General features: G+C 40.4%; 1 protein-coding gene across 1 annotated transcript in view; it reads right to left on the bottom strand.

Moving 5' to 3' along the window:
- The window catches only part of LOC129711184 (A disintegrin and metalloproteinase with thrombospondin motifs 6-like), a 187,662-nt gene that overhangs the window by 26,616 nt on the left and 144,672 nt on the right, over positions 1-16,374 (bottom strand). The window contains exons 15-17 of the mRNA XM_055658645.1: positions 6,388-6,490; positions 2,666-2,799; positions 2,114-2,237 (exon numbers count right to left, since the gene is read on the bottom strand). Coding sequence (XP_055514620.1) covers positions 2,114-2,237; positions 2,666-2,799; positions 6,388-6,490 — 361 coding nt within the window. The remainder of the gene's footprint in view (positions 1-2,113; positions 2,238-2,665; positions 2,800-6,387; positions 6,491-16,374) is intronic.

Raw genomic sequence — 16,374 nt, 5'->3', positions numbered from 1 at the left:
GGAAGACAATGCTGACCATTGTACCTTAGTAAGAGAAGGCATACCACTTATCTCTCCTGTTGCACTTGCAATCTGGAAAATAAACTGCCAGTCCTGTCGCTCTCTTAGCCAGGTTTCTGCAATGGCTACAACATCCTAGTCACATGTACCGATCCACACCGTGGATTTATCAGCCTTATCCGTCAGTCCTCTTGCATTAAAATAAATGCAATTTAATCCAACAGTCCTTCCTTGCTCCCTGCTGTTCTCCTGCCTATTCTGTCCACTGAACTTTCTTTTATTAACATGATGGGGCACAACGACAAGAGTGTATATGGAAATAGTTATGATACATACTTCTTTTCAAAAAAGCATCCTTCCACTATTTCCTTCTATCACCAAGGAAGTTTTGAAACCAATTAGCCATCTTGACTTGAATCCCATATGACTTAACCATCTGGACTGACTAACCATGTGGGTTCTGGTAAATGCCTTATTAAAGCCCATATAGACAATGTCTATCACCCAACAATCTTTACAAGAAGGAACTGCAGATGCTGGAAAATCGAAGGTAGACAAAATTGCTGGAGAAACTCAGCGGGTGCAGCAGCATCTATGGAGCGAAGGAAATAGGCAACGTTTGAAGAACATCTGAAAAAAGGTTTCGGTCTGAAACGTTGCCCATTTCCTTCGCTCCATAGATGCTGCTGGACCTGCTGAGTTTCTCCAGCACTTTTGTCTACCCTATAATCTTTGTTATCTCCTCAAAAGGTTCAAATCGAGGACCAATCTGCTTCCATCTGAAATCTAGAGTTATGGTTAACGTTCCCAAAGAGTTTCCCCCATTGACATTTACATAATCTGGCCAGTTTTATTTTCTTGGGTCGAATACTGCCATATCTCCAACAGGACTATTTAATGTTGTCTGCAAAATGTTTCTTGGATGTGCTTACATTTTGTCCTGTCTAAGCCTCTTGCACTGGGGCAATCACAGCTAATATTGAGAAAGTTAAAATCCCCTGCTAAATTAACTCTATTGCTCCTATACCTTTCTGTGATTTGCTTACATTCCCATCAACTATTGGAGGACTATTGTACAATCCCAGCAAATTAATCCACTCTCTTTTATTCCTAACTTCTATCCATATGGTCTCATTCACAGTTTTCGCCATAGATATCTTCTCTTAAGTACTGCCGTATGCTCTCCCTTATCAGTAATGTGACTCCACCTTCTCTTTTGCATTTCCCTTTATCGTGACCAAAACATTGTTTTCCTGAAACATTAAACTGCCATTTCTGACCGACCCGCAACCTATCATGTTCTCCCATTTGAAAGTAGCAGATCACATTACAATGTACTGAAGAAAATCAGGAACGTTATGCCTTATATTTTACAGTAATATTTATCATACAAGCAACTTTATTAAGACAAGAAAAAACAAACGTGGTAAAGTAATTCAGTGGGTCAGGCAGCATTTCTGGAGCATGTGGATTGGTGACATTTAGGGACTTCAGACTGATTCTATTGTAATAAGATTAGCTAGTCTATGTCACATGCTAGGAGCAGTGAGCAGGTTCTGCACTTGTTACAGGACAACAGCGGTAGCACTTCATAAAATAATTAATTTTTCGTAAAGCATTTTGAGACGCACAGTAGTAATAAAATGACCATATACTTTTATATATTCCTTTTTTGATCACGGATGGCTATCTCCTTTACTGAATTTGGAGTCCCTTGTCTTATAGGCGAGATTTCAGGGAGGCTCCCGTCAAGCCTCTCAAGTACTATGTGGATGTATCTGTCATCCTACTAAAATGTTAGGATAATACAAATCTGACCAAACCAGTGTGCTCTACATCAAAGACCATTAGTTCAGAATTACATTGAAACTGTGCGACTTGCAACTGTCCTGCAAAATACAGGACATTTTTGGGTCAGCTAATTCAACTCTTGTCTAATACATTCTTTCAACTGGTGGTGTTCTTCTATTGTTTCCAAAACATGTAAAATGTTATATTATCCCATTAACTGTAATTTTCAGAAATACTTCAGACTCTTGAGAAGAAAGTTTAAAAGTTAGTTTGGCTAGTGCTGTTGATGTTAGGTGGAATGTTCAAATTAGGTCGGTCTTACTTCCATGAGGATTCGATCCATTAAAAATCCCTTCTATGGTTTCACATGTGCTCCCGTCGCCACCACAGACACGACAGCGATCTTCTCTTACATCTGAACCTAGTGTATGATCACAACCCACATGCTGCATGGGAAGGAAGAGCAAAATGTCAGTATATTCTGTCACAACAATTTCATCTTTTGTTATATTCATACATTTTAGCCCAATTATCAAATAATTCAGTCATCTTTGTATCATTTTCTATTTGGCCTAAAATGGTCTTTAATTGATTCCTTAAATAATGGAACTGTACAAACGCTCAAATATTTGATTTCTCTAGTTACAATATTTTAAATTTTAAAACCCATTTATTTTACAGGATTCTTAATCGTAATTGCCTGAAAAGTAAATATACAGCAATATAGATTAATTTTTGGTTTGAAAGAAATGTGTTTGACTTTATTAAATACATCACATTGTTTTGCCATTCAGTGGTCAAGAAGGCCAAATCATCAAATACGAATCATGGTATTGTTGAATAATTTATCAATTATGAGAGGTTCATACCACACCTTACATTCCCCATTGACGCATATATCGAGAGAGTTTGGTCGACACAAGGTACCATCCACCACAGCTGCAGTATGCTCAGTGTAGAAATTGAAGCCTACAGCAAGGCAGTTCAAAGCACAGGACTTCACACCACCTGTATTTTAATAAGGTATTGGATTAATTTAATAATATTAAGGAATGTAAAGCACTGTGGTTAAATTACATATGGCTTTCTTATTTAGCAGGTATAGTGGTTATATTAACGGAATAGCAATTCCAAGATCTATAACAAAGAAAACTGCAGTTCAAACGCAACCATGCCAAGTTGAGAATTTTAATGGAGTATGAAAATTTTTTTAGGGAAAGTGCTAGGATTATTATAAGTGGCAATGATTTTGTCTGATTGTTTTAATACTCAGGGATGGTAAGTTGATCTATATTTGAATCCAGTCCCATATAAAAGTGTTTGGTGTTTTGCTATCAAATATCTTAATAGACAATAGGTGCAGGAGCAGGCCATTTGGCCCTTCAAGCCAGCACCGCCATTCAATGTGATCATGCTGATCATTTCCTAATTAGTACCCCGTTCCTGCCTTCTCCCCATATCCCCTGTTTTTAAGAGCCCAATTAAGAGCTCTCTCTTGAAAGCATCCAGAGAACCTGCCTCCACCGCCCTCTGAGGCAGAGAATTCCACAGACTCACCACTCTCTTGGAGAAAAAGTGTTTCCTTGTTTCCGTTCTAAATGGCTTACTCCTTATTCTTAGACTGTGGCCCCTGGTTCTGGACTCCCCCAACATCGGGAACATGTTTCCTGCCTCTAGTGTGTCTAAGCCCTTAACAATCTTATATATTTCAATGAGCACCCCTCTCATCCTTCTAAACTCCAGAGTGTACAAGCCCAGCTCCTCTATTCTCTCCCGCCATCCCGGGAATTAACCTTGTAAACCTACGCTGCACTCCCTCAATAGCAAGAATGCCCTTCCTCAAATTAGGGGACCAAAACTGCACACAATACTCCAGGTGTGGTCTCACTGGGGCTCTGTACAACTGCAGAAGGACCTCTTTGCTCCTATATTTGATTCCTCTTGTTATAAAGGCCAACATGCCATTCGCTATCTTCACTGCCTGCTGTACCCACATGCTTACTTTCATGATGTACAAGGACCCCCAGATCCCATTGTACTTCCCCTTTTCCCAACTTGACGCCATTTAGATAGTAATCTGCCTTCCTGTTTTTGCTATCAAAGTGGATAACCTCACATTTATCCGCATTAAACTTCATCTGCCATGCATCTGCCCACTCCCTCAACCTGTCCAAGTCACCCTGCATTCTCATAGCATCCTCCTCACAGTTCACACTGCCACCCAGCTATGTGTCATCTGCAAATTTGCTAATGTTACTTTGAATCCCTTCATCCAAATCATTGATGTATATTGTAAATAGCTGTGGTCCCAGCACCGAGCCTTGTGGTACCCCACTAGTCACTGCCTGCCATTCTGAAAGGGACCCGTTAATCCCTACTCTTTGTTTCCTGTCTGCCAACCACTTCTCTATCCATGTCAGCACTGTACCCCTAATACCATGTGCCCTAATTTTTTTCATCATCATCATCATCATCATCCTTTATTGACATCTTGCAAAGCAAAGGTTGTACAGTGCAAAATGAGAAGACGTTTCCCAGGGAATACCGGAGCATCGCACATAAAACGTAAACATTTCACGCGTAAAATAAAAACAATTAAAAAACAATCCAGTTCCTGATAAGACTTTGCCCACTAATCTCCTATGTGGGACCTTATCAAATGCTTTCTGAAAGTCCAGGTACACTACATCCACTGGCTCTCCCTTGTCCATTTTCCGAGTTACATCTTCAAAAAATTCCAGAAGATTAGTTAAGCATGATTACCCTTTGTAAATCCATGCTGATTCGGACCGATCCAGTTACTGCTATCCAAATGTGCGGCTATCTCATCTTTTATAATTGATTCCAGCATCTTCCCCACCACCGATGTCAGACTAACTGGTCTATAATTCCCTGTTTTCTCTCTCCCACCTTTCTTAAAAAGTGGGGTAAGATTAGCTACCCTCCAATCCACAGGAACTGATCCAAAGTCCATAGAACATTGGAAAATTATCACCAATGCATCCACGATTTCTAGAGCCACTTCCTTAAGTATCCTGGGATGCAGACCATCAGGCCCTGGGGATTTATCAGCCTTCAGTCCCATCAGTCTATCCAACACCATTTCCTGCCTAATGTGGATTTCCTCCAATTCCTCTGTCACCCCAGATCCTCTGGCCACTACTATATCAGAAAGATTGTTTATGTCCTCCTTAGTGAAGATCCAAAGTACCTGTTCAACTCATCTGCCATTTCCTTGTTCCCCATAATAAATTCACCATTTTCGGTCTTCAAGGGTCCAACTTTGGTCTTAACTAATTTTTTTCTCTTCACATACCTAAAGAAGTTTTTACTATCGAGATGTTGCCTGACACCCTAGTTACTCCAGCACTATGTGTTTTTGTACAATACAGAGAAATATAGACAAATGCAAAACACCATATTGCAGAGATTAGTAAATAATCAAGATCAATGAATACTATGAATTCTACTTCACAAGTTCCTTCCAGTTAACATCATGAATATATGTCACCTTGATTAATCACCAATCCATTCCTCATGAGGTGAGGCAGTACAGTGATGCAGCTTGTACAGCTGCAGCAGCAATACTCTGATGACCCAGGTTAAATCTTTATCTTTGGTGTGTGGAGATTTCATTTTTTTCCCTGTGACCACCTTGGAGTACGGTTTCCTCCCATATCCCAAAGATGTTTGAGTTATAGATGAATTGACTATGTAACTGAATGCAGTGAGATGGGATTGTGTGGAGGTCACATGAAAAATCGTTGTGGGAAATGAAATTGCTCTGTGAACTGGCGTAGATTCAATGAGTCAAATATCCACCTTTTATATCCTAAAGAAATATCAATTTATGATTGTAATTAATTCTTTCTTTGGGGAGGATCTTACCATATTGAAGTCTAACCACACTAATAGCCAATTAGTGTGGTTAGACCTCAATCATACTAAGCCAAGAAAGCACACCATCTAATTCCACAGGGAAATTCAACATGTTTCTAATGACCAATTACCAATTTCTACAAATGCACTACTGAAAGCATTCTCTGTGTTTATATCACAGCTTGGCAAGGCAACTATTCTGTCCAATACTGTAAGAAAGCGTGGAAAGTTGCAGATGCATTCACTCCATTTACACTTCACGCTGCCATGGGAAAGCAGCCAACATAATCAAGGATCACTCACACGATTCATTCTCTCTTCTCCCCCCTCCCACTGTGCAGAAGATATAAAAGATAAAAGAACATACTACCGGATTCAAGAACAGCTTCTTTCCTACTGTTATGAGACTTTTAATGGACTTCTCACATACTAAAGAGGAATTCCTAATCTTCCAATCTACCCTAATTGTGGGCCTTGCACTTTTGTTTTACTGTGCCACTGTATTCTGCACTCTTTTTCCTCTTTACGACTAACTATTGTACATACATAAAAAGGCTGGAGAAACTCAGCGGGTGCAGCAGCATCTATGGAGCGAAGGAAATAGGCAACGTTTCGGGCCGAAACCCTTCTTCAGACTCATTTCATTTTGTTGTATCACAACACAATTTCCCAATGCATCTGAATAGACATGACAATAATAAAAAAAAATACCAATACCTCCAATGTACGGTTTCCAGGTATAAAACTTCCCACGAAATGCAATGTTATTAAATTCTGTGCATTGTGTTTCTCTGAAGTCTTGAGACCCTGGTGGACAGTCCTGCATTAAACAGAGATAACATTTAAAAAGGCATAGTCATAGACTAATAAAACAAGGAAACAGACACTTTAGCCTGACCCGCCTATGCCAACCAAGATGGACACCTAAACTAGTAACCATTTGCTTGTATTAGGCCCATATCCCTCTAAATCTTTCCAATCTAATATAATGGTTAAAAACGAAGTTTAAAAGTAAGGAGAAAATTAAACTACATTATGAAAGACTATTTATTATTTTTAATTACATTTTTGATATCTGAAGTTAGATGAAGATTAAGCACAGTATTGGTAAAGTGTGATTTTCTGCATTGAACCAAATGACCAAAAAGATTTTTTTGCAAGGCTTGCTTTCTTATTATGGGCATAACTTATATATTTTTCCTAATGTAAAATAATCGCAAATCAAATGCTGTCCATGAAACCACAAATTTTTATGTCATCTACAAACCTACTAATCACACCTTCTACAATCACGACCAACTTGTTAATATAGTTTACAAATAACAAGGCTCCCAACACGTCTCCCAGTCCCTTGGACCAAACCACAGACTTCCAAACAAAATAACATATTTTTAACTTTCCTCTCTGCTTCCTATCACCAAGCCAATATTAGAACCAATTTGTGTCCTTATGCCTCCATGCATGTCTCCATTTAGGAATCCTGACAGTCCTTTCAGGTGAGGCCAAGGTGTAGTTGCACCTCCTCTAACCTTATCGCTGTCTGGTGTGGGCTCTTATATGTTGGTGAGACTGAGCGATTTAGAGATTGTTTCATTGAATACTTACGCTCAGTCTGCCTTGGCTTGCGCGATCCCAGTTACCAAACATTTTAACTCCCCTTCCCATTGTGAGCTTTCTGCCCTGGGCCTCCTCCACTGTCAGAGTGGGGCCAAAGTGGAAGAACACCACCTCATATTTTGCTTGAGCAGCTTACAACCCAGCGGCATGAACGTTGATTTCTCTAATTTGAAGTAACTCCTAAACTGTTTTTCTTGTTTATTATATTGTTTACAGTGTATTATGTTTACATATTCTGTTGTGCTGCTGTAAGTAAGAATTTCATTGTTCTTTCTGAGACATATGACAATAAAACACTCTTGACAATTCTCATTTCCTCCCCTCCCCTCTTTCCCCTCCTCCACCCTTGTCGTCCTAATAGTTCCACTGGTAACACGAGTACCTCTCTTGACAACGGATCAGAAGATGTAGAATCCTTGTGGGTAGAGTTAAGAAATTGTAAAGGTAAAAAGATAGGACTAATATACAGGCCTCCAAACAGTAGCCAGATTTAGGGCACAAATTACATAAGGAGATACAATTGGAATGGAAACGTTACAGTAGGCAAGAGGGATTTCAATATGCAGGTCGACTGGGGAAAATCAGGTTAGTACTGGATTTAAGGAGAAGGAATTTGTAGTGTGCCGATGAGATGACTTCTTAGAGCAGCTTGTGGTTGAACCTACTAGGGGAAAGGTAATCCTGAATTTGGTGTTATGTAATGAACCAGATTTGATTAGGAAGCTTAAGGTGAAGAAACCCCAAGGAGGTAGAGGCCATAATATGATCAAATTCATCCTGCAGTTTGAGAGGGGCAAGATGAGGGGTATATCTGGAAACTTACAGTTATAGTCATTGTTCCCAAAGTGTTCCGCAATTGTGACAATCCATCATCTGCACAGTTTTGTTTGCTAAGATAAGGTTGAATGCTGCCTCAATATATATTGGATCTCTACAATATTGTCTCAAGCTTCTCAATATGTTACTCAAGCAAATAGTTGAGGCAGGTACTATAACAACACTTAAAAGACATTTAGACAGGTACATAAATAGGAAATATGTAGAAGGATATCCGTCAATCACGGGCAAAATAAGGCAAGCATAAATGGGCATCCTGGTCAGCATGTACAAGTTAGATCGAAGGGCCTGCTTCTGTACTACGTTACTATAATCCTATGATATCCTGAACATAGCAGTAGGGAAGCAATAGATCATTCTGGAGTTTTTCTCTTGGCCACATGGAGTTCCGTAAAGATCAGTGCTTCGGCCGTATCTATTCGCAATTTACGGATGGTTGGAGGCTACAAACACTTTTAAAACAAATTTTTTTACAGACATTACACGGCATTATGTTACATTTTCCAGTGAATCAGGCAAGATAAAAGGGAATGCTGGAACCAGGAAAGTGGAAATGGAGCATAGTAACCACTTATTGCACTGCAACACATAGACCGTACTTACAGATGTGCAAATTTGAATGTCAAGCTCGACTTGATTGCTGACATTTTACTGAAATTTATGAGGGAATGAACTTCATCCATAAACCTTCAACAAACCCGACTCGAATGTAAAACACACTCCATGTTAATAAAGTCCCACAGAAAGCCTTGGATATACAGGGAATGGGGAAGGACATGGATCATGTGCATGCATGAGTTTAGCTTGGTATCAGTTTGCATGGACATTATGGATCGAAGGGCTTGCTCCTGTGCTGTGCTTGTATCGCTCTATATTCTATGTAAATATGTGCCATTTTCCACATGAAGGGACCCACCTTTTGGCAAATACAGGCATTGATTAAGAGGTTCTTTTCCATCTCATCATTTGCATTCCTGACATCAGATTGCAATAAAAGATATCCGACTCCAAGCAATATCATAAGATATTACCCAAATATTAAAAATGTTAAAAAAAATACCAGAGACCCCTTGGAACTTTGAATCTCCCCGAGGGGAGCATGCACATAATCCAACTACCTGCTCCATCAAGCATCACCAACACCATGTGTAACAGAGTCCACGGATCCCCTTCTGGCCTTATCAGTCAACTCAGAACCGAAGGGGAAAGACGTTGCTCTGATCCTGAAGGACTGTTTCACTTGCTTTTCAAATAAATCACAGGACATGAGGAAATGCCCAGTGACTGGGAAGATCAGGGGAAAAGTCAAGCAAAGTGGGTTTATAGACCTTTTTCCCCACCAAGACTAATACAGATCAAATAATTTGCAGTTCAATTATAAACTGCAGATTGCTGCTGAGATGGGTGTCACAGTTCTTATGCAAACCAATCTAGGCCTGGCTGCAAATTGTAAAATAAACCAAGGGATTTTGAATACTGTGAGTTAGTATAGAGACCCTGCTTCACATATTGTACATTCATCAAGACCCTACACGAATACTTCATCATGTCAAGGCATCAGATAGTTCTAATAACATGTTACATTCTCTCCCATTCATCTTTAACTCACTTTGTTTTCAATCACTAAAATATGCCATCATTACTTTTTAATCATTCAAGTAATAATCATCAACACCATAACACTAGCATGCAAATACATTTCAACTGCTTTGCTTCAAAGCTATCATTATCCATGCTGCGTGAATGTGACTATGAAACAGGCTGCTATCTATCCATGTAATCAGTGAAAGAAGCTCCAAATGTTCACAATTTTCCTATGCCAGACAGCACGTTCGTCAATACATTTGTATCCTCCAACAATCTCATCAATCTTTCTTTACTGTGGAGTGCAAACCTGTGCACTGTATTCCAACTGAAGCCTTGTTTAGTTATGTTTAAATTTTGAATTTTATAGTGCTTGACATGCAACTAATTTCTTATATTTCCATATGACAAAGAAGCAGGGCCTTCAGTCCATCAAGTTTATGTAGGGTCCTGAGGTACCCACCTGCTTCAAGAAGACCACTATTATTGCAGCGCCAAAGCCAAGCAAGATCTCATGCCTTAATAATTACTGTCCAATGGCCTTGACATCCACCAGCATGAAGAGCTTTGAGAAGCTAGTTATGGAAAACATTAAATCCAGTTCACCAAACAGCCATGACCCATTGCAGCGATCCACCACGACAGGTCCAATGTTGATGCCATCTTACTGGCCCTACACTCATCCCTGGAATACCTGGATGAGAGAAACCTTATCAGACTTCTATTCATAAACTACAGCTATGTTTTTAATACCATGATCCCATCCAAGCTCATCACCAAACATGTGGAACTTGGAGTCAGCATTCATCTCTGCAACTGGATCCTCGACTTTCTGACCACCAGACACGAATCAGTGAGGATATGGGACAAATCATCCTCTACGATCATCTTCAACCCTGGTGCTCCACAAAGAGGCATTCTCACCTTCCTTCTTTACTCCTTATACACCCACAACTGTGCAGCCAAGTACAAATTTAATTCAATTTACAAATTAGTGGACGACACCACTGTTGTGGGCCAGATATCAAATAATGATGAGATAGAGCACAGGAAGGAGACTGACCTGGTGTCAAGACCACGACCTTTCTCTCAAGATGGACACAAAATGCTGGAGTAACTCAGCGGTCAGGCAGCATCCCTGGAGCAAAGGGTCAAAGGATCGCGACCCGAAACGTCACCTATTCCTTTTCTCCAGAGATGCTGCCCGACCTGCTGAGTTACTCCAGCATCTTGTGTCTATCTTCAGTGTAAACCAGCATCTGCAGTTCCTTCCTACAATCTTTCTCTCAATGTCAGCAGGTGACAGTGATCGACTTCAGGAAGTGTTTGAGAAAGAACTGCAGATGCTGGAAAAATCGAAGGTAGACAAAAATGCTGGAGAAACTCAGCGGGTGAGGCAGCATCTATGGAGAGAAGGAATAGCGACGTTTCGGGTCAAGGCCCTTCTTCAGACTGATGTTGGGGGGGTGGGGGGCGGGAAAAGAAGGGAAGAGGCGGAGACTTTAGGCTTGAGGGAGAGCTGGGAAGGGGCGGGGAAGGAGGGAGAAAGCAAGGACTGCCTGAAATTGGAGAATCAATGTTCATATCGCTTGGGTGTAAACTACCCAAGCGAAATATGAGGTTCTGTTCCTCCAATTTGCACTGGGCCTCACTCCGGCATTGGCGGAGGCCCAGGACAGAAAGGTCGGATTAGGAATAGGAGGAGGAGTTGAAGTGCTGAGCCACCGGGAGATTAGGTTGGTTATTGCGAACTGAGCGGATATGTTGGGCGAAGCAATCGCCAAGCCTGCGCTTGGTCTCACCGATGTAGAGAAGTTGACACCTGGAACAGCGGATGCAGTAGATGAGGTTGGAGGAGGCGCAGGTGAACCTCTGCCTCATCTGGAAAGACCGCTTGGGTCCTTGGATGGAGTCGAGGGGGGAGGTAAAGCGACAAGCGTAGCATTTCCTGCGTTTGCAAGGGAAAGTACCAGGGAAGGGGTGGTTTGGGTGGGAAGGGATGAATTGACCAGGAAGTTATGGAGGGAACGGTCTCTGCAGAAAGCAGAAAGGGGAGGAGATGGGAAGATGTAGCCAGTGGTGGGATCCCGTTGGAGGTGGCAAAAATGTTGGAGGATTATATGTTGTTTGCGACGGCTGTTAGGGTGGAAGGTGAGGCCAAGGGGGACCCTGTCCTTCAAATTTCTAGCAGTAAATATCACCAGCAGCTTGTCCTGGACTACCCATATCGACGGCAATGGCTAAAAAAGCACCCCAATGCCTCTACTTCCTTAGAAGACTTAGGAAGTTTGGCATGGCCCCACTAACTCTCATCAACGTCTACAAATATATCATAAAAATATTTTTTATCAGGATGCATCATAGCATGGGTTTGGAACAGCTCCATACAAGACCACAAGAAATTGCAGAAAATTGTGGACGCAGCCCAGACCATCACATAAACCAACGTCCCTTCCATTTACACTTCACGCTGCCACGCTGCCTCGGAAAGGCCACCAGCTTTTCACTGTACATGTGACAATAAACTAAACTATTTCCATTCATTGTATTTCTCCAATTATTTCTCCATAACCTAGTTTTCCTCACATGCCATTAAATTTTCCCAATTCCTCAACTATGTACCTACACCAGGTTAATTTACAATCAACCCTTTTGGATGTTGGAGGGAACTGGCAGAAACAACCCATGCAATTACAGGGATAATTTATACACACCTTATACAGAGTCAGAACAGTGCCACCTATTTCTCATTTTTAAATAACTTTATCACTTTGGAGCACAGTTTGCAAAGCTTGTTTAGCCTTTCTACCATATTTCTCTTTCCGAGCATAACAAAAATAAACAGCCTCAGAGACATCCCGAGTAACTGAGACCAACGTCCAACTGTTCCAAGAAAGACTCCTTGATTCAGTGCAATTTTTCATCTTTGGTCTACTGTAATGAGAAATAACATCCTATGCAGTTGAAAAAATATTCAAATCTAAATGACATTGCACAGAAGCTTCATCATTACTTAAATAAAACTACATTTATTGCATGTTCTGACCAGCACGTATAGTTTCTCTGCAACCATGACATTACACATCTGATAGAAAAGGGTAGTGTCCTGAAGAGTACAACATAAGAGTTCAGCCTCAGAGTTGTTTCTAAATAGTAAATGTTGACATACTGTTACATCAAGAATAAATGCAGTATTGGCCCTCATTGGCATACTTTGTTGAACACACGAGAGCTATTTGATATGACTAAAAATGAGGAAAATAAAATTCCCTGGGACTAAAAGGCAGGGAAGCTATGCCTAAGGAAATGTCAAATGATCCAGTATATCTAGCGTAAATGAGCAAAAACTTCTCAAAAAACGACACACACCTACACTTTACATTACATAATGTTCCTGACTTACCAAGAGCAGCACCATAGGATGTTCTAGTAATATATTAAAAATGAACCTCAGTGCGCAGACATCACACTTTGCTGCAGTTGCAAAAGAATCTTTAAAAAAAACAAACAAAAGCCAGTTACTTAATGCTGGGTGCTTATGACTTGGAGCCAAAAACAGACAAGCATTTAATAATTTGCAATGTTTCTAATCGAATGACCTAGATTCTAGGGTGACCTCAGCCTGATTACTATAAAAGTATGATTTTATTCCCTTAATTGCGCACAGCTTCATTTTAATAGAATAATATATTGCACATGTCATGGCATAGTCATTTTCTTAAATTTAATGTAATCTAACTGGAGAACCAAAGTACTAATGTAAAAAGGAACATTTCTATGATAGATCAGACTTCAGTTACCACACTTTCTTGACTGGATCTTAGTTATTATTTAAAATGAGTTACACATACTTTATTGTTTTAACTTTCCTACTCATGAAACTGGAATAAGTTACATTTGAATTTACTGAGATTCAATGCATTAAACACATGACCAAGTTTCAATCAACACTCAGCAAAAATCATGAGTAGCAATCACCCACAATTGAATTTTATCAAATTGCTTCCAAGGTTAATTTAATATTATGACAATTTTTTGTGATTGTCATACTACCTTCACCAATAGATATGTTTTATGCAAATCATGACATTGGTCTCAGTGAGCAAAACTACTATCATGTATCAGAGTACCTGCTGATCCTCCCACTGAGGGTGGCATAGACTGTATTGTCTTGTGTTCAATTATGTTTAAGTATTTTCACCTGTGTGTCATTGTTAGGTACAGTATTGAGTTCCCTATTTAAGTGCTGATGTCTGTTTCTATCTTTGTAGTCTTGGATTTGCCCCATGCTGTGACTTTTACTCTTGTTTAATCATGATTCCAGTAAACACCTTTGAGTTTAATTCACTCCCTTCTCTGTACTTGGGTCTGTTCATCTCTTGATATTGTTACAGCAAGACTGAGTCAAACATTGATGCTGCAGAGATGAACTAACGATATACTGCTCTACCTACCAAGGAGCCATGATTGGGAGTCATGAACAGCTGATTCTTGCATTCTCCATATCTTGATGGCGTTAGAACAAAACGTTCCGGCAGAGCCAGTCACGGGTGAATTCAACACCACTTACTACTTCCATGAGAGCGCTTGAATCTACTGTTTCAGTTCCCCATCCCAGCAGAGTCCCACCTACCTTCACTGGAGTGTTACAATGGTCACCTGGGTAAATGTTGAAGCTTTCTCTGTGTTCTCTGGGTTTTAAGCTTCAGTTGTTTAGAAACAGCGACTCCTTCCTGTTCTAACAATCTACAGTTCACTGATGAGCTGAGACAATAGACAATAGAAAATAGGTGCACGAGTCGGCCATTCGAACAAGTGTTTTATCATTTGGTCAGTGGTCGATTACTTCTAGTTTCTCCAACACAGTCATTCGATGTTCTCCATTTTGCCATAAGAACTTCCCAAACTCACCAAGTCCACTTCCTTGGGACACAGTTAATCACCCAGTGTTAACCCATGTTCTTCCTTGGGACCCAGTTAATCACCCAGTGTTAACCCATGTGAAAAGAAAGCCATCACTCTTTGCCTCCCTCACTGTCTGTATGATTGTACTATTGATCTCCTGCCAGGCTCCAGTCAACCTCAGAAAATACCTTACTCTTTCTCATGTCCCAAGACCCAGGCATTAGTACATTAAAGAAGCCCTTACGTTAGGGGCGCCACACAATTAGCAGCCCCGCCAACAGTGTCTGCAATGTTTTTAACTTGGTCTGTATTCATAAGGGAAAACTGCCTTCAGCACTTCCAGTGGCTATTACAAATATTTAACTATGGCTTTTGGTCTCACACTCTATTCCAGGGTTTTGCTAATGATGTTCTAAGGGACAGGCTCAACCAGTTCTTGTTTGTCTACCTGTGTGATATCTTAATTTTTTTCTAACTGTTATCAGTGGTTTATTGGAAAATTTAGTCTCTTGTGACCCCTTGAACTGCCCTAGTTAAACCTGCCTTCATCTGATTCTATTGGTCTCCAGAGGCAAGATGGGCCTACCACCAGCTCAAAAGCATTTTACCTCGGCTTGTATCTTCAATCACCCTGATCTCTCTGAAAGAGCTAATAGTCAATACTAATAGTCAAATCTAAAATGGAGTAATTCTTCTACAAAAGCATGATCTAGTAGAACAAAAGAATGGCTTGGTGCCAAGTCTGAATGACTTTGTAAATTATATGGAACACAATATGGAGGACGGATTGTCTTTTCAATAAAGACATTAAGTTGGCAGCCTGCGTAATAACATGTGCTTCTTTGCAAGGCCATAAAGAAGCCAAGATTGAAAAGAAATAGCTGACGCTCCAGAGATAAGTAATAACTTGTTATTGCACGAGCTTGATTTGGACCCAGCTTTCCTATATTCTGAAAGGCTATAAAATCTTTCAGTCATGCCATATTCAGACCTGGTAGGAGTGTTTTACTGATAAGAAAAATGTATAATTGTGCTAGCTTTCCTTTGTTCTGTGAGCGGAGCCCGAGAAGCACCGAGCAACATTTGTGCTCATTGTAGATCTTTGCCACTCCCGTCTGATGAATCAATTAAAGATTGCCATGGTTTACCTTTAACAATTTTGCTGCTATCTGCTTTTTAAGAAACGACTTTGACATTTGGCTGTAGTCGGCAGGGATCTCACCAGGACCAGCAACAGATGACTGAGTAAGAGGGTGCAGTTGACCGGGATCTGAAGGGGAGAAAAATGAGCTCTAGTCGGACTCTTTGAGTCCGACCACCCGAAGAAGCTCCCGGTAAAAAACTAAGGTCCCTCAGTCTGAGGTGGGTCTGGTTCCAGACAAGATCCTTAGAAGCAGACAGCGAAGATAAGACCACTTGTATAAAGGATTGGCTTGTGTATTGGAAATGATTAAAGGATTGGGCACGGCAGTCTACAAAGTTTTTGTCGCTAATGTGTATTGGAAAGACAAGGTGTCTTGAAAAGAAGTGTATTAAAAAGACAATGAGTCTTGAAGAGACAGTGTTTTGAAAAGACTGTTGTGAATTTGCTACCAGAGAGAGTAGCCAGATTGGGCTTTACAGACTGCAAAGGATCTGTTACTAATATAAAGGATCGGGCATAACAGGCTGAAAAAGTTTGTTACAATTTCTGTACTAATAAGTGATTTGGAGATTGGATAGACATGGAAATAATTTGGATAAGAGTAACGGAAAGGCGGT

The sequence above is a fragment of the Leucoraja erinacea genome, chromosome 29, assembly GCF_028641065.1.
Source record: "Leucoraja erinacea ecotype New England chromosome 29, Leri_hhj_1, whole genome shotgun sequence".
Lineage (NCBI taxonomy): Eukaryota > Metazoa > Chordata > Chondrichthyes > Rajiformes > Rajidae > Leucoraja > Leucoraja erinaceus.
This window is presented reverse-complemented; position numbering and strand designations above follow the sequence as displayed.